This window comes from Tachyglossus aculeatus, chromosome 20 (genome assembly GCF_015852505.1).
Source record: "Tachyglossus aculeatus isolate mTacAcu1 chromosome 20, mTacAcu1.pri, whole genome shotgun sequence".
Taxonomy (NCBI): domain Eukaryota; kingdom Metazoa; phylum Chordata; class Mammalia; order Monotremata; family Tachyglossidae; genus Tachyglossus; species Tachyglossus aculeatus.
In genome coordinates this window covers 7,429,380-7,446,350 of record NC_052085.1, presented here as the reverse complement: position 1 = coordinate 7,446,350, position 16,971 = coordinate 7,429,380, and the positions used below count along the sequence as shown (strand labels likewise).

The 16,971-nt window shown below is 45.8% G+C and overlaps 2 protein-coding genes across 2 annotated transcripts in view; both read left to right on the top strand.

Moving 5' to 3' along the window:
* The window catches only part of LHFPL6 (LHFPL tetraspan subfamily member 6), a 120,204-nt gene extending 113,931 nt beyond the window's left edge, over window positions 1–6,273 (top strand). The window contains exon 3 of the mRNA XM_038761522.1: window positions 5,174–6,273. Coding sequence (XP_038617450.1) covers window positions 5,174–5,292 — 119 coding nt within the window. The 3' untranslated portion in view covers window positions 5,293–6,273. The remainder of the gene's footprint in view (window positions 1–5,173) is intronic.
* A 1,261-nt stretch (window positions 6,274–7,534) lies between these two features.
* The window catches only part of PROSER1 (proline and serine rich 1), a 98,655-nt gene continuing 89,218 nt past the window's right edge, over window positions 7,535–16,971 (top strand). Inside the window, exons 1-3 of the mRNA XM_038761513.1 lie at window positions 7,535–7,643; window positions 12,390–12,621; window positions 15,654–15,788. The gene's annotated coding sequence lies outside the window, so the exon portion shown is untranslated. The remainder of the gene's footprint in view (window positions 7,644–12,389; window positions 12,622–15,653; window positions 15,789–16,971) is intronic.

The window sequence follows — 16,971 nt, the reverse complement described above, 5'->3', positions numbered from 1 at the left end:
ATTTATTGAGCACTTACTGTGTGCAGAGCACTGTACTAAGCGCTTGGGAAGTACAAGTTGGCAACATGGAGAGACGGTCCCTACCCAACAGTGGGCTCACAGCCTAGAAGACTATTATCTTGCATTTAGCAGGGTTTGGCATCTAAGAAGCACTTAATAAATACATTATTGTTATCATTATTACTGATAATATTTATTGAGCGCTTACTGTGTGCAGAGCACTGTACTAAGTGCTCGGGAAGTACAAGTTGGCAACATGTAGAGACGGTCCCTACCCACCAGTGGGCTCACAGTCTAGAAGACTATTATCTTGCATTTAGCAGGGTTTGGCATGTAAGAAGCACTTAATAAATACATTATTGTTATCATTATTACTACTAATAATAATAAGTGAATGGCCACGGAATAGATCATATTTCTGGAGCAGGAGCAGCGTACAATCAAGGGCACTTAAAGTCATCTCCCTAGGCCCTTTCCCACACAGTCTTTGCCATATTCTCTTGTCCTCATCCTTTATCCTTCTCCGTTCTCAATTCTCCTTTTCTTTTTCTCCTCCCCTTTCCTTTTTTTTTTTCCCCAACCGCTGCCCAGTGAACTCAGTAGATAAGTCTGCCGGCCCCTTCCACCTTTAGCGCTTTGTGTTAGGACCAATGGATTATCATTTAGGCTGGAGATTAGAGCTTTGTTTCTAGGCTGTCGACGTAACTCCGTTCCCAGGAGCCTGACAAAGGAGCAAGGGAGATTTGCCTCTTTTTGTTGCCTTCTTTGAATGCACCTGCCAGTCAAACCGTCTAGGCTCCAAATGGTCTGAAGACTCAAAAAAGAAATTTCCCCTGATAGCTTGCTTCACCACCATCAATCAGTCCATCAGGAGCTTTTACTGAGCGCCTAGAGTCCGCAGAGCCCTGGACTAAGCATTTGGGAGAGGACAGAACAGCTACTAGGCTTGATCCCTGCTCTTGAGGAGCTTACAGTCTTCCCAGGTTCTCTAAGAGTTTTCTGAGCACCCATTTTATGCAGAGCACTGAGGCAAATTGCGCACGAAGGATAGACCTGGTCCTGGCCCTGTGGAGTCCATGGTCCAATGGGCGATGCAGGCAAAACCCTGAACCCGGGGAAGCAGAGTGGTCTAGTGGCTAGAACACATGCCCGGGAGTCAGAAGAACAGAGTTCTAATTCCAGCTCTGCCACTTGTCTGCTGTGTGACCTTGGGCAAGTCACTTAACTTCTCTGTTCCTCCGTTTCCTAACCTGTAAAATGAAGTTCCGGTGCCTCCTCTCCCTGTTACTTGACTGTGAGCCCACTGGTGGGTAGGGACTGTCTCTATATGTTGCCAACTTGGACTTCCCAAGCGCTTAGTACAGTGCTCTGCACACAGTAAGTGCTCAATAAATACGATTGATTGATTGATTGTTTGTACATATTTATTACTCTATTTATTTTACTTGTACCTACCTATTCTATTTATTTTATTTTGTTAGTATGTTTGGTTTTGGTCTCTGTCTCCCCCTTTTAGACTGTGAGCCCACTGTTGGGTAGGGACTGTCTCTATATGTTGCCAACTTGTACTTCCCAAGCGCTTAGTACAGTGATCTGCGCACAGTAAGTGCTCAATAAATACGATTGATTGATTGATTGATTGACAGTGGCTGGGTGTGGCCTGATTATCTGGTATCTTCCTTAGCACTTAGCACAGTGCTTGGCACATAGTAAGTGCTTAACAAATGCCAAAATTATTATGCCTACAATATATATATATATATATATATATATATATATATATACAAGTACAGCTGTCTCCAGCTGTGGAGGTACCAAATACCAGACTACCTACCAAACGTGGATATTGAACTGTCCAACTAACCCAGCGAGAATCAGTAGAAAAGCACTGAGAGAGTGCTATCCCATAGCTCTTCTAAATTTTAGCACCTTATGGAGTCCAATCAATCAATCTATTTATTATGGGCAGAGCACTGTACTAAGCACTTGGGAGAGCCCAATACAACAATTAGCAGGCATGTTCCCTCCCCTCAGCAGAGCTCAGCCCAGATGGCGGTTTGGAGCCACGCGGAGGGGAAGGAACAATGCAGAGGCTTGGGAGTTGGGGGTCATGGGTTCTAGTCCCGACTCTGCCACTTGGCTGCTGTGTGACTTTGGGCAAGTCACTTCACTTCTCAGTGCTTAGAACAGTGCTTGGCACATAGTAAGTGCTGAACAAATGCCATTATTATTATTATTCTCTGGTCCTCAGTTACCTCATCTATAAAATGGGGATTAAGACTGTGAACCCCACCTGGGGCAACCTGATAACCTTTAATCTTCCCCACCGCTTAATTAGAGGTCATGGGTTCTAGTCTCGGCTCTGCCACTTGTCAGCTGTGTGACTTTGGCCAAGTCACTTAACTTCTCTGTGCCTCGGTTCCCTCCTCTGTAAAATGGGGATTAAGACTGTGAGCCCCACATGGGACAACCTTGATTACCTCGTATCCCTTAGAACAGTGCTTGGCACATAATAAGTGCTTAGCAAATTACATTATTACTATTAAGTACCATTATTATTATTATTAATGACGAAAAACCACCTTTGGCTGGGACTCCGTATGACTTGACACCTGTCCACATGTTTTGTTTTGTTGTCTGTCTCCCCCTTCTAGACTGTGAGCCCGTTGTTGGATAGGGACTGTCTCTATATGTTGCCAACTTGTACTTCCCAAGCGCTTAGTACAGTGCTCTGCACACAGTAAGCGCTCAAGAAATACGACTGAATGGATGAATGAGCTTACAGTCCAGAGGGGGAGACGGACCTTAATATGAATAAATAAGGAGCCCCGTCAATACACCTGGTTTTTGATTTGCTCTCAGTTTGGGCCAAGCACATATTTGGCCTCAGATATGAATTTGGCATTTCCTGACCTAAATAAGAGGGTACTGGAGAATAATGACAATTATTCCAAATGGCAGCACAGGATACACAGTTAATAGGAAACAGAACTAGTGCACGTTGCCAGGGGAAGATTATAATACGGGGGGGCCGCTGCCAGAGACCTCGGTTGGGATCTTTGTTCTCACATCTGGCTTTCACAGGATGCCAAGGTTGGAGCTCTCTAGTGGGTGGAGAGTTGGGATTGTTTGGAATTATCGGGGGGATGGTGGGGGAGGAAGGAGGAAGGGGAGGGAAAAGAAAGAAAGGAAGAGGTTGTCTGTGTCAAATTCAGTGTCCGGACACAAAAGGTGAGACTCCTGTATTTTGGTTTCGGGGAGAAATCTGCCTGCTCTCTTCACTGTCACCAGAATAACCAGTTCTGAAAAGCAGCATGTTCTCGGAAGAACTTCACGTTATAGGAAAATCAAGCTACAGTCGCCATTGATTCGATGGACTTTCATGGATCTGGGACTAGATGGCTCGGATACGTGCAAGATTCACAATTTTCCTCACAGAATGCATTACGCCCCTGTCACTCATTATTACGTTATTGCACCAAATACCATAAATTGCAAAAGACGCCAAGGATGCAGAGCCCTGTATGGAGCCGTGCGGTAAAAGCGGAGGCTGAAGCTGGGAAATGTAGCAGCAACACACGCTGACTGTTGTCACATACGCGTGCACAACTTTTTTTTTCTTAGATCAAATTGATTTGGGCCAACTGATGGATTTGCCCCTAGCAAAAACAGACTTACGACTGGAGGAAGAAGCCCTTCTAATTCTACCAGGGCACGATAAGCACGTGCTAGAGCAGAACCTGGTGTTCTTCCCGCTTTGTCTGAGAACATCGCAATTGCTCTGAGACCGGGTTGGGCTGCCCATCTTCACAGAGGGAAGCTATTTGTCTCAACTTCGGAACGCGGGAGCCGAAAGTGATCCGTTAACTTAGCTGGACGCTAATTAACAATGTAACTCCCGGAGAATCTGAAATATTGCTGTTTACATAATGCCTTTCTCATTTAGTTCAGGCAGCACTCCGCAATTAATAAGCTACTGGCGTGTTTCCCCGTTACGAGCCTCAGGATGATTAGACGTCTCACTGATGTCTCGAGAGGAGTTCTACAGTCCGGGCCTACTTGCTGCCTAACCGTCTTCCCTCGTGGATTTGTTTAAACCGTTAAGACGGCTGAGACCCCGCTGCAGATCAGATTCGAGTGGAGCCAGACCGAGTCAGGATGTCAGCGAGAGCTGCTACGGGTTGTAGAGCGGATTTCTGTAGGATCAGGGAAAATCCATCACTCCTATTGGTGTCTACTAGGAGAAGGAAACTCAAGATCTAATCTAGCTCTGCCGCTGGCCTGCTGAGTGAATCGCTTCACCTTGCTGGGCCTCAGCTTTCTCATCTGTGAAATGGGGATTTAGAGATCTGTTCTCCCTACCCGTCGTGGGATTTCCGAAATGATGATGTCGTAATAACCCCGGTGCTTAACGCAGTGCCTTGGCACAGAGTAACTCTTAGGAAAGAGAGTAATACAATTAATGGTGCAGCGTCCTGCCCTGGATCTTAAAGAGGTTCCAGAATGTGATAAACCTCCTTCCTGCTCACCCGCGACGACGGACCCTTATCGTCTGGGGCTCTAGGTCCTTACTACCTGCCCTGCACTCATTAAACAATTAAACAGATCATATATGAACACAATTCAGTTAGTCAGTCAGTGGTATTTATTGAGCCCTTACTGTGTGCCAGGCACTGTACTAAGTTCAGTACGGTAGAGTTGATAGACACAATCCCTGACCTTGAGAAGCTTACAGTCTAGTGGAGGAGCTGACAATCTGAGGTTAGGAATGTGACGTACTAGGTTGAGAGGATGTCAAACAAAGCAGAGTTTAAATTTGGGCCCTGCTTTATTGTATTATGCTCTCCCGGTCACTTCATGCAGTGCTCCGCACAAAAACACGATCGAATGAATGAATGGAAGAGTAAGCAGGAGCGGAGAAGAATTTGGATGATTTTCCGATTCCCAAGAAGATGCGGTGTGTCCTCTTCAGTTCCCCATCCCAAAAGCAGAGTCTTAGAGACTGTGCGTCGAGTCTTAGAGACTGTGCATCCGTTGACGGATCTCATATGGAACTACCACCGGCTCCCAGCCAAAGTGTTTGGTTCAGAGCAATACCCCGCAGCCGGTGGAGTGGGAAACGGCCTTCTGGAGTCAGTCTGACGGGTGTCTCTTGGTTTTGCTTGGTTTTTAGGGAAGTGTGAAATCGGCTGGGCTTACTACTGCACTGGTGGGGGAGCGGCCACCGCCATGCTCTTGTGCACCTGGCTGGCCTGCTTCTCGGGCAAGAAACAGAAGCAGTATCCGTACTGAGCTGGCCGCCGGAGGACGTTGGGAGGACCGGGTTGGAGCGAGCGAGATGGGCGAGACTGAGGCATCCGCAGAACTCCTTCCGGAAGGCGCTTTGGCGACGCTTCCCTTACGTGACACACACCGGAAACCGGAGCGAAGGAGTCCAGCACGTCAGGGGAACCATCAAAAGAGGGGGATTTGGGGGGAAGGGTGGGGAGAGGGGGTGAAATGATGGACCAAAGGCCAAGGGCAAGTCAGGGGTTGGAGATGGGGATGCCCTCTCAACAGCCCTGGCTGGCCTGCTCTGGGAGGATGCCACCCCGCCAGAAGGAAAGTGCTCATCTTAAACCAGCAGAGATCGTGAAGGAAGCACTTGAGGTTGAGAAAGGGGCATAATCCCCAGTGGTTCCCCGTCAGCGTGGCACTCTTGAAAGCACATTCATATGCTCCCCCTGTACGGATGCACACGTTACGTACACACAATGTGCACACGCACGGAACGTGGCACAGATTTAGCAATGCATTTCTTTGCTTTCATTTATTTTGTGGTTTAAAATTCAGTGTTATCGCTTTCTAAAGTACCCATACCTAAATGGACCAATAAGCCACTCTATCAGTATTTTGTATGTTCTGCATAAAGTTTCCTCTCCCTCTCTTTGTATCCACTGCCTATTCAGTTGTTTAGAATCAAGCCTCTGTATTTTCAGCATTATCATAAAAATGCAATATTTTATCCCAAATAAGTAACCTCTGTCTTTGGTACTCTTATGAAGTACAGTCCAGGACAGTTTGCTTTCCCTGAAGTAAAGCCCAGTTGGTGGGTTATGAGGACTGAGAAACACTTAACGGTCCCAGATTTTTTTTTTTCTATAGCTCATTATCGTACTGTGCTGTATCACTTTTATTATTTCAATATTCATTTTTTGTAAAGAAAAAATACATATGTGCTTTTTTGTGTTTGTATTTGAAAGGCTCTGTGAATAAATCTCTCTTTGATCAGGACTGAGGTGGAGTTGTCATTGAATCTTCAAAGTGTAGCTTTTCAAAGAATTGTTCTTATGAATAATAATAAAAATACTGTGGTGGTGGTGGTGTTTGTAAGTACTTATTAAGTGTCACACATTGTGCCGAGTGCTGGAGTAGATTCAGTACCCATCAGATCAGACACCAAACCCCGTCCCACATGGAGCTCACAGCCTAAGGGAGTGGGAGAACAGGTGTTTAAATCCCCATTTTATAGATGAGTGAAGTGAGGCACAGAGATGTTAAATGAGGAACTCTAGAAATATTCTCCCTTTTCATTCATTCATTCAGTTGTATTTATTGAGCGCTTACTGTGTTCAGAGCACTGTACTAAGCGCTTGGGAAGACAAGTTGGCAACATATAGAGACGGTCCCTACCCAATGATGGGCTCACAGTCTAGAAGGGGGAGACGGGCAACAAAATGTGTGGACAGGTGTCAAGTCATCAGAATAGATTGGGTGCACTTAGATAATAATATAGCTATATTTCAGATAGAAATCAATCGTATTTCTTGAGCGCTTACTGTGTGCAGAGCACTGTACTAAGCGCTTGGGAAGTACAGGTTGGCAACATATAGAGACGGTCCCTACCCAACAGTGGGCTCACAGTCTAGAAGATAGATAGATAAGATAGAAATGCCAGGGAGATATCAGTTTGCTGCGGGAAAGGCAAAGGTTTATATGAGGACCGAAAGATTCTGGCTAGTGCAACAGAATGGGACAATGGGAAGTGGTGTGGTCTAGTGGAAAGGTCACGGGCCTGGGAATCAGAGGACCAGGATTTTAATTCTGGCCCTGCCGCTTTTCTGCTGCAAACCTTGGGCAAGTCACATTGCTTCTCTGGGTCTCAGTTACCTCCAATATGAAATGGGGATTAAGTCCTGCTATCTCCTCTTTAAACTGGGAGCCCCACCTGGGAAAGTGACCACTGTGCAAAACCTGATTATTTTCTGTCTATCCCAGTGCTTAGTAAAGTCCTTGGCACTTAACGCTTAACAAGTATCATAAAAAAGAAGTTATTCTGAACTCACATTGCTATGGAAAGAGTCACGTCTAGTTGGGGTTTTTTTCCTACTGTTTAATTCACATCGTGCTGAACGATGTTTGATTGGACCTCATCACTTCTTCACCCTGCAGGTCCCTACGGTGAGAAGATGGATGTTTGTTTCCTTGATCAACACATCTTCCATTACCTTTTTTTTTTTCTTCAGTTTCTCTCTAGGAATAGTTGCGACCGTAGCATGCCAACGGGAAAGTCTTTGCAATCCAAGCAGTGAAAAGATCCACATGAAGCCACTTGATCACTGTATCCCGATTTCTGCATGGATTTAATAGGGACCTAATGTCAGGTACCCATCTGGGGGATGTCTGATGACTGACACGTGGGGTTTGTGATGTAACGGCCTCATTGGGTCTCAAAAGGCGACAGATGCCGTTCGTCGTGTTCAGTGAAGATGGGTGGGAAGTGGTCCTTCCTGTCTGGGAATGAGACCATCCAGGAGTGTTTCCTAGAGGGAAAAGTAAGAGATGTTGGATGGGACATCCCTAACCGTGAGGATGGCAAGGGCTATTCCTCCAAACATCCAGTTGCTACCATAGTGAGACAGAATACCGGGCTGCATGGACCAGTGATCTGAGCTAAAACGGCTCTTCACGCCTCCTGTTACTACCAGTATTGCTGCAGGACTGTCTCTATATGTTACCAACTTGTACTTCCCAAGCGCTTAGTACAGTGCTCTGCACACAGTAAGCGCTCAATAAATACAATTGATGATGATGATCTCTGCAATGAGATTTCAGTTAATTCAAAAGAAAGGGCAGCGTGGCCATGGGCCTGGGAATCAAGAGACCTGGCTTCTAATCGCAATGCTGTCATTTGCCTGTTGTGTGGCCTTGGGAATAATAATAATAATAATGATGGCATTTGTTAAGCACTTACTATGTGCAAAGCACTGTTCTAAGCGCTGGGGGGATACAAGGTGATCAGGTTGTCCCACGTGGGGCTCACAGTCTTAATCCCCATTTTACAGCTGAGGTAACTGAGGCTGAGAGTTTAAGTGACTTGCCCACTGTCACACAGCAGACATGCGGCGGAGCCGGGATTCGAACCCATGACTTCTGACTCCAAAGCCCGTGCTCTTTCTTTTCAACCTCTCTGTGCTTTGGTTTCTTCAACTGTACATGGGGATTATTATTGTTATTAAAGCCAAACCTTCACGAAGGCAAGGTATAGATTTTGTTTTTATTTTTTATATTTTCTTGGGATCTGCATGGGCGCGCGGACTAGTGAGTGAAGCAAGCTGTTCTGAGTGAAGCAAGCTGTTCCTGAATAATCTGCTCATTGCAGAATGTGCAAAAGCATATGTGCGGTAATTAAAGTAACGAACCATCTCTCTGGAGATATGAAAACACAGTGGGCCATACGGGTGCAGACTCATTTGAAAATGACCATTTCAGGAAAGAGGAAAAATCTGGATTTTATTTTTTTTTTGGTATTGAAGCATTTTCTGTGTGCTAGGCACTGTACTGAATGCTGGGGTAAATACAAGAAAATTGGGTTGAATGCAGTCCCTGCCTCACATAGGGCTCAGTGTCTTAATTTGCATTTTTCAGATGAAGTAACTGAGGCACAGAGAAGTTAAGTGACTTGCCCAGGGTCACACAGCAACCAAATGGTGGAGCTGGAATTAGAATCCACATCCTCTGACTCACAGGCCTGTGCTCTTTCTGCTAGGCCATGCTTTTTCAATTCCCTTAAGAGTGAAAATCTTAAGTGCAAGAGTCATTACTGTTCGAGAGCTGGAGAGAACAAAGTTGAATGTTAAATGAAAATTTCATTAGGACCATCATGGGCCATTTAGAAAGGGATCTGGGAGATGGAAAAAGGGAGCCTGAAAAGGAAGAAAACCTAACCCCCCAATCCCCGCAGTTCAGGTGCAGGAGGTCAGCCGCCAAGTGACACTGCCATTCTGGGAAGGAAATTTCATCAATCAATCAATCAATCGTATTTATTGAGCGCTTACTGTGTGCAGAGCACTGTACTAAGCACTTGGGAAGTACAAGTTGGCAACAAATTTCATCATTCAATGGAAATTCAATTCAAATTTCAATGGAAATTTCATCATTTCATCAACATCGGAGAAGCAGCGTGGCTCAATGGAAAGAGCACGGGCTTTGGAGTCGGAGGTCAGGGGTTAAAATCCCGGCTCCGCCACTTGTCAGCTGTGTGACTTTGGGCAAGTCACTTAACTTCCCTGGGCCTCAGTTACCTCATCTGTAAAATGGGGATTAAGACTGTGAGCCCTTTGGGACCTGATCACCTTGTAACCTCCCCAGCGCTTAGAACAGTGCTTTGCACATAGTAAGCGCTTAATAAATGCCATTATTATTATTATTATTATTATCAGAACCGATTGTGCCTGCCATCTCCTGTCTGGAATCTTCCATTTCCTCTGGGCCTGAGAAAGACCCCAGTGGCTATAACCGAAGGTGATTTTGCCTCCTCTTGCGTAATGATTGTTTTGCCTTCTTTCTCTCCTTGGCTTTTGTGGTTTATTTTAAAACTTGGAGCTAGCCCAGTGAAAATGAACCTTAATATGCCAATACCTTCTTATCTCTCTTTTTTTTCCCCTTTAATCTCTTATCCCTATGCATTTTGGTCACCATGCTTAGACATCAGGCCTAACTTTTATTAGGTCGAGTAGCTTTATTGGTTGCAAAAGCCATTTAAGAAACCTTGTCTGCCTTTCCCCACGTCTCAGAATCTCAGCTCTTTATGGGAGGAGAAAGGGGCCTCGCAACAACTTCAAATTGTCCAGAAAATAGCAACAGCACTGGGTACCTCCCAGGTAACGTGACAAACGCTTGTCGCTTCAGATTCCATCTTTCCCACTTCCAAGACATAGTCCCTGGAAGATCCAGGGCTTGCGGGAAGTCATTTGAAAGCCAGATGCCCACAGGAAAGGAAGCAGACCCCAGGGTGTGATCTGGACGGCACCACACGGGCCTGCTGAGCTTCAAGATGTCAATATGCCAGAGGCAGACATTTTGAAGCCGTAAGAAAGGTTCAGAATCTGCAAACTGAACATTAAATACTCACCTCAGGGAGTCGGCGCAGCTGCTAGAACTAATGCTTCATCACTTCTCCCAATCCCGGGGTCCCTGCTGCACTAGACCATTTCTAGGGGCAGAGGAAGAGGGGGTTTCCTCAGCCATCCCCCTACCCCTCCTTGCATTTGGAGATTGTCAACAGCCGCTGCTGTGCAGTATGGGGGTGATTCTGATGGAGCCTTGACTAATCGGTCGGTTCAGCGGCACAGATATTTTCAGCAACTTGACTCTGGTCTGCCTCAGGAGACAGTTAATGGGACCCAGCTTTCCCCAGCCTAATCAATAAGGACAGGGCTGAAAGAGTTGATGGCTTAGTGGAAAGAACCCAGGACTGGGAGTCAGGAGGCCTGGGTCATAATTCCAGCCTTGTCACTGGCCTTCTGAGGGACCTTAGGTAAGTCACAACCTCTCTGGGGCTCAGTTTCCTCACCTGTGAAATGGGGATAAAATCCCTGTCCTCCCTCCTCAGAACGGGAGCCGCATGTGGGACGGAGACCGTGTCTGATCTGCTCAGCTTGTATCTCTGCCAAGGCTTGGTACGGAGTAAGTGCTTAATAAGTACCAGAATTACTATTAGGAGGGAATGCAGAATGGTTCATCTTTCAGAAGGATTGTTTAGGTATTTTCAGAAACCCATTTGTAACAACAGCCTGCCTTTGTGATGAAGAAAGTTTTCCACAATTTTGGGAAAGAAGGCACTCTGTCTCTGACTATGCCCTTATATCTCACGAGGGATCTCTAGGTGAGTCCCTTGCTCTGCCTTTGGGTTCTTGGACAGATCCCTGTTTCCCTCTCAGAACTCCTGCTCTTTATGACTTCCATCACCGCCTCCCCTGACACCCAAAAGGAAAGGATGACATCTCTGGTAAAAAAAGAGTGTTAAGATCATTCCAGCTTCATCTGACAGTCTATACACAACTCTGCCAGTATCTTTGGAACAGAGGGCTTACTGTGTGCGGAGCACTGTACTAAGCACTGGGGAAGTACAAGTTGGCAACATATAGATATGGTCCCTACCCAACAGCGGGCTAACAGTCTAGAAGGGGGAGACACAAAACAAAACATATTAACAAAATTAAATAGAACAGTAAATATGTACAAGTAAAACAGAGTATAAATCTGTACAAACATATATAGAGGTGCTATGGGGAGGGGAAGGAGGTAGGGTGGGGGGATGGGGAGGAGGGGGAGAGGAAGGAGAGGGCTCAGTCTGGGAAGGCCTCCTGGAGGAGGTGAGCTCTCTAGGAACAATGCCTCATGCCCCCACCACACTCTAATAACAATAATAATTGTGGTCTTTAGGGGCTTACTATGCGTCAAGCACTGGGAAAGATACAAGATAATCAGGTCAGACACAGTCCATGTCCCACACAGGTCTCACAGTCTAAGTAGGAGGGAGAAGAGGTATTAAATCCCCATTTTACAGATGAGGTAACTGAGGAACAGAGAAATTAAGCAACTTGCCCAAGCACACACAAGAGGCGTGAGGCAGATTCAGATTAGAACCCAGTTCCTCTAATTTCCAGCCCCCTGCCTTTTCCACCAGTTCACTCTCCTTCCACACTCCCCTTCCCATCCAAAAACTCAGACTAGCAGCCTCAATCCAGTCAATATCAGGGGGATGGGGGCATATGCAAGAATTTTCTGCCCCTTTCCTAGCAGGGGCCGGGTGGAAAGAAGTATATATGTACATATATATGTTTGTACATATTTATTCTATTTATTTTATTTTGTTAATATGTTTTGCTTTGCTGTCTGTCTCCCCCTTCTAGACTGTGAGCCCGCTGTTGGGTAGGGACCGTCTGTATATGTTGCCGACTTGTACTTCCCAAGTGCTTAGTACAGTGCTCTGCACAGAGTAAGCGCTCAATAAGTACGATCAAATGAATTCCCCTTGCTCAGCTGTGCACTTTGTGATTTCTAACAGGACCCCAAGTGGAGATTTCCTCCCCTTGCTCAGCTCTGTACTTTGTGATTTCTAACAGGACCTCAAATGGAGATTTCCTCATCGCCCAAAGAGGCTCTCCCAAACACCTCCCTAATGATGGGCGCGGTGGGGAGCACCAGGCCTTAATCAACCCCCCGGGTCCGCGAATTAACTCTACAAGCTGCAGCTGAGAGCACTCACGATCGGCGCCTGCTAACTGGGCCACAGGCTCCTCCCAGCCTCCGGGACTGACGACTTCTCTCTGCTACCTGAAAATGGAGAGCCAGGAGGTAAGCTGCTTATTTATTCATTCCAGAGTGTGCCTGGGCTTGGGCAGGTCTAGTAGCTTCACTTGAATTTAGGGAATGTTTCCTGGTTTGGGTAAGGATGACCTCCATCTGAGGTAGAGGACTGGAATCCATTGAATTCCACCACAGAGCGTGCTTTCTGACTGGGGAGAGTATTGTGCGCTTGGACTGTCTGTATTACACCACTCTTCCCCCTACACCCCACTTATTATCTCCAGTCAGTCATATTTACTGAGTGCTTACTATGTGCAGAGCACTGTACTAAGTGGGAGAATGCAGTATAACAGTCAGTAAATATGTTCCCTGTCCACAACTTGTTTACAGTCTAGAGGACTGTACTGATTCTAACCTGAGGGTTAGAGCCTGAGGTTTTGTTTTAGTGAGCCAAAATTTTGAAATGACAGTGAAAGCCAAACCTGAGCTGGCTCTGCTGTATTTTTGGGCATCGTAATAATAATGCTTGTGGCATTTTTTAAGCCACTAGGGTAACAAAGTGGCTTGTTATTCCACTGTTAAACTGAGGTAACTACAGTGCAATAAGATCACTCTATCATCATCATCATCAATTGTATTTATTGAGCGCTTACTGTGTGCAGAGCACTGTACTAAGCGCTTGGGAAGTACAAATTGGCAACGTATAGAGACAGTCCCTACCCAACAGTGGGCTCACAGTCTAAAAGGGGGAGACAGAACAAAACCAAACATACTAACAAAATAAAATAAATAGAATAGATATGTACAAGTAAAATAAATAAATAGAGTAATAAATATGTACAAACATATATACATATATACAGGGGCACTCTAGATTGTAAACTCATTGTAGGCAGGGAATGTGTCTAAAAATTCTGTTCTTGTACTCTCCCCAGTGCGGTGTTCTACAGGCAGTAAGTGCTCAATAAGTAGATTTTATTGTTTGATTAGGCACAGTCTTTTGTCCTATGTTAGGATAGGGGAGAGAACAGATATTTAATCTCTATTTTACAGATGAGGGAACTGAGGCACGGAGAAGTTAAATGACTTGCCCAAAGTCATGCAGCAGGCAAGTGGATCAGCCAGGACTAGAACCCTGGTCTCCTGAATCCCAGTCCTGAGCTCTTTTCCATTAGGCCATGTGACTTCTTCAGGCTGTCTGCAAAAGAGACAGCCTCTCTTTAAACGCTCCTCACAGAGAGAGAATCTGTGAGTGTGGCATCATGATTTCCCTCTGTGGCAGCTGCGGTTCTTGTGCCCTACTACCCAAAGCAGAACTTTAAGGGGCTCGGGCCCCCTCTTAAAAGTGGGGAGAGGGACTGGTCTTGAGAGCGGAGTAGGTGCTGGTCTGGGACCCCAGAGGTTCAAGCTGAACCCCAGGACAAGGCCCAGAAGCTTGCTGGCAAAACTCTGCATTCACTGCAGAAAGAGCAGGGCCTGTGCCTTCCTTCTTTAGGCCTAAGAGAAGCAGTGTGGCCCCATGGAAAGGGCTTGGGCGTCAGGACACCTGGACTCACATCTCGAATCTGCCATTTGTCTGCCGTGTGACCTTTGGGAAACCACTGAGCTTCTCTCTGCCTCATTTCCCTCACCTGTAAAATGGGGATTAAATATCTCTTCTCCCCGCCTCACCCTGCTAGACTGTGAGCTCCATTTAGGTCTAGGTCTATGTCTGCTCTGCTTATCTTCTGTGATAAAAATAATATTAATGGTATTTGTTAAGCACTTACTACGTTTCAGACACTGGTGTACGTACCAGCAAATGAGGTTGGACACAGTCCCTTTCCCACCTGGGACTCACAGTCTCCATCCCTATTTTACAGATGAGGTAACTGAGGCCCCGAAAAATGAAGTGACTTGCCCAAGGTCACACAGCAGGCAAGTGGCGGCCCTTGTCTGCGCTTATCTATCCCAGCACTTAGAACGGGGCATGGCACATAGTAAGCCCTTAACAAAGAGCATAATTATCAGTGTTGTTATCATTATTATTACCGGCACTTTTAGAGATAGCAGCCTACCCACCAAACATGGAACCGATATCTCTGATGTCTGGGCGTTTTCAGCATCTGAGAGAATGGAATCCCACCGGGTCATCCCAAAACAATGAAGGAAAATCAGTCAGTCATTCAGTGGTATTTATTGAGTGCTTATAGTGTTCAGATCGCTGTTAAATGCTTGGGAGAGCGCAGTACAATGGAGTTAGTATGCACAATCCCAGCTCTGAAGAAGTTACAACCTAGCTGGGGGAGATAGACATTAAAATAAATTGCAGATAGGGAAAGTAGCAGAATTTCAGAATAGTTCAAAAGGACTGTTTGGCAGGGGTGAAAAGCAGAGTGCTTGGAGGGTAGACTCAAGTGCATGGGTGGGGAAATATGAGGTTAGTCAGGGAGAGCCTCCTGGAGGAGTAATAAGGCTTTGTAAGTAGTAATCTTACCTCCTTCCCTTCCCCACAGCACCTGTATATATGTTTGTACATATTTATTACTCTATTTATTTTACTTGTACATATCTATTCTGTTTTATTTTGTTAGTATGTTTGGTTTTGTTCTGTCTCCCCCTTTTAGACTGTGAGCGCACTGTTGGGTAGGGGCTGTCTCTATATGTTGCCAACTTGTACTTCCCAAGCACGTAGTAGAGTGCTCTGCACAAAGTAAGCGCTCAATAAATACGATTGATTGGTTTGAAGATTGGTCTGCTGGCCGTGAAGGGGGAGGGAATTCCAGGCGGGAGGGAGGATTTACATAAGCAAGGTGTCGAGGGCAAGAGAGAGATTGAGGTGCAGTCCTAGGACCTGGGGTCTATTGCGGCACCACCACCTGTCTGCTGTGTGACCTTGGACAAGTCACTTCACTTCTCTGTGCCTCATTTACCTCATCTGTAAAACGGGGATTAAGACTGTGAGCCCCGTTAGGAACATGGACTGTGTCCAACCTGATTAACTTGTTTCTCCCCCAGTGCTTACTACAGCAACTGGCACGTAGTAAGCTCTTAAAAAAAATGCCAGTTTAAAAAAACTACATCCACTCTTGGTCTTGCAGCTCTGGAGACATGAAGGCTGAAGTTTGCAACGTGGCGGAGCAGAGCTAGGCTGCCCTTGGCGCTCCCAACCTCCAGTCCGGTGCCCAGAGAATCTTCGCCCACAGAATTCCGATGACTTCCATTACTTGAGCAGGGTAAGTCCTTATGCTTCCATCTTCTAGAGGGAATGTAAATGATGCAGAAGCAGGTGGTCAGGGGGCCGGATGAACCATCGGTCTGACCCAAGAAGGGGATTGCTTATCCCAGATAACAGGGTTTTGTTGGGCTCTGAATTTGGACTCCGCCTCCTGACCCCTCTTGCCTAAACGCTCATTTCTCGGCTACCTCTTTCCACAGCCAACAGAAAAAGTTCTGGATCGGAGACACTAAAAGAATGGATCTCTTTTTCCATTTGCTTCCTTCCGTGGTCCATCGTTCCCTGTCCCGATATAGGGGCAGGACATTTTATCATCAGGTGAAATATGTGCCACCCAGTCTAAAATGGTTTTGGTCTCTTGCCTGTGTTCCTAGATTAGGCCAAAGGAAGCACAGATTAGAGGGACAGCAAGAATGGTATTTAATAAGTGCTTACTGTGTTAAACACTGGGGAAAAATACCCAGGTGAGAATGCAGACCTGGTCCCTGACCCCCAGGTAATTTCCAGGTCAATTGCTGTGCCTTGAAGAGTAAGCATACATCTGAAAGAGTAAATATATTATTCTGTAGTAAGTGTGTTTTGAGGTTCAGGAGGAAAATGATCATATTTGTTCAGCTCATTACTCTTAAATATGTAGAGCATGAAATATGCTAGGTAAAGCCAAATTCCTTGGAATGAATGTATCTTGCATATTAACAGAAAATGTTCACATAGAGCATGTTCTCACACAGGCACCACAGGATTCTTGAACTTAGATACTTTAAGAGCAAAAAGAATTCCATTTCAGCATCTTTGCTCTCTAGAAAATGTTCTTCAGCTGGTTGGTGATTGTTAATGTTAAAGCCAATTCTCAATCAAATGGTGAGGGAATATGCTATCTCTGAAATTGTATTTAGATAAGGCAGGCTGGGTTTGTGATGCTGAAGTTTGAATTCTCCCAGTGGGAAGGAATTCCATTGGAATCTCCCTCTCTCTGTGCGTTTTTCTGTTCCCAAAGGATTGTGTTTGAAAGCCACCTCCCAAAGGCTGCCCCACAGCTGGCTGCATGGTGGCATTGGCCTCAAGAAACAATGGGACATGGACTGTATCCAACCTAATTACCTTGTATCTACCCCAGTGCTTAGAACAGTGCCTAGCACTCCCTAGCTTGGCAGCGAACGTGTCTGTTTAGTGTTATATTG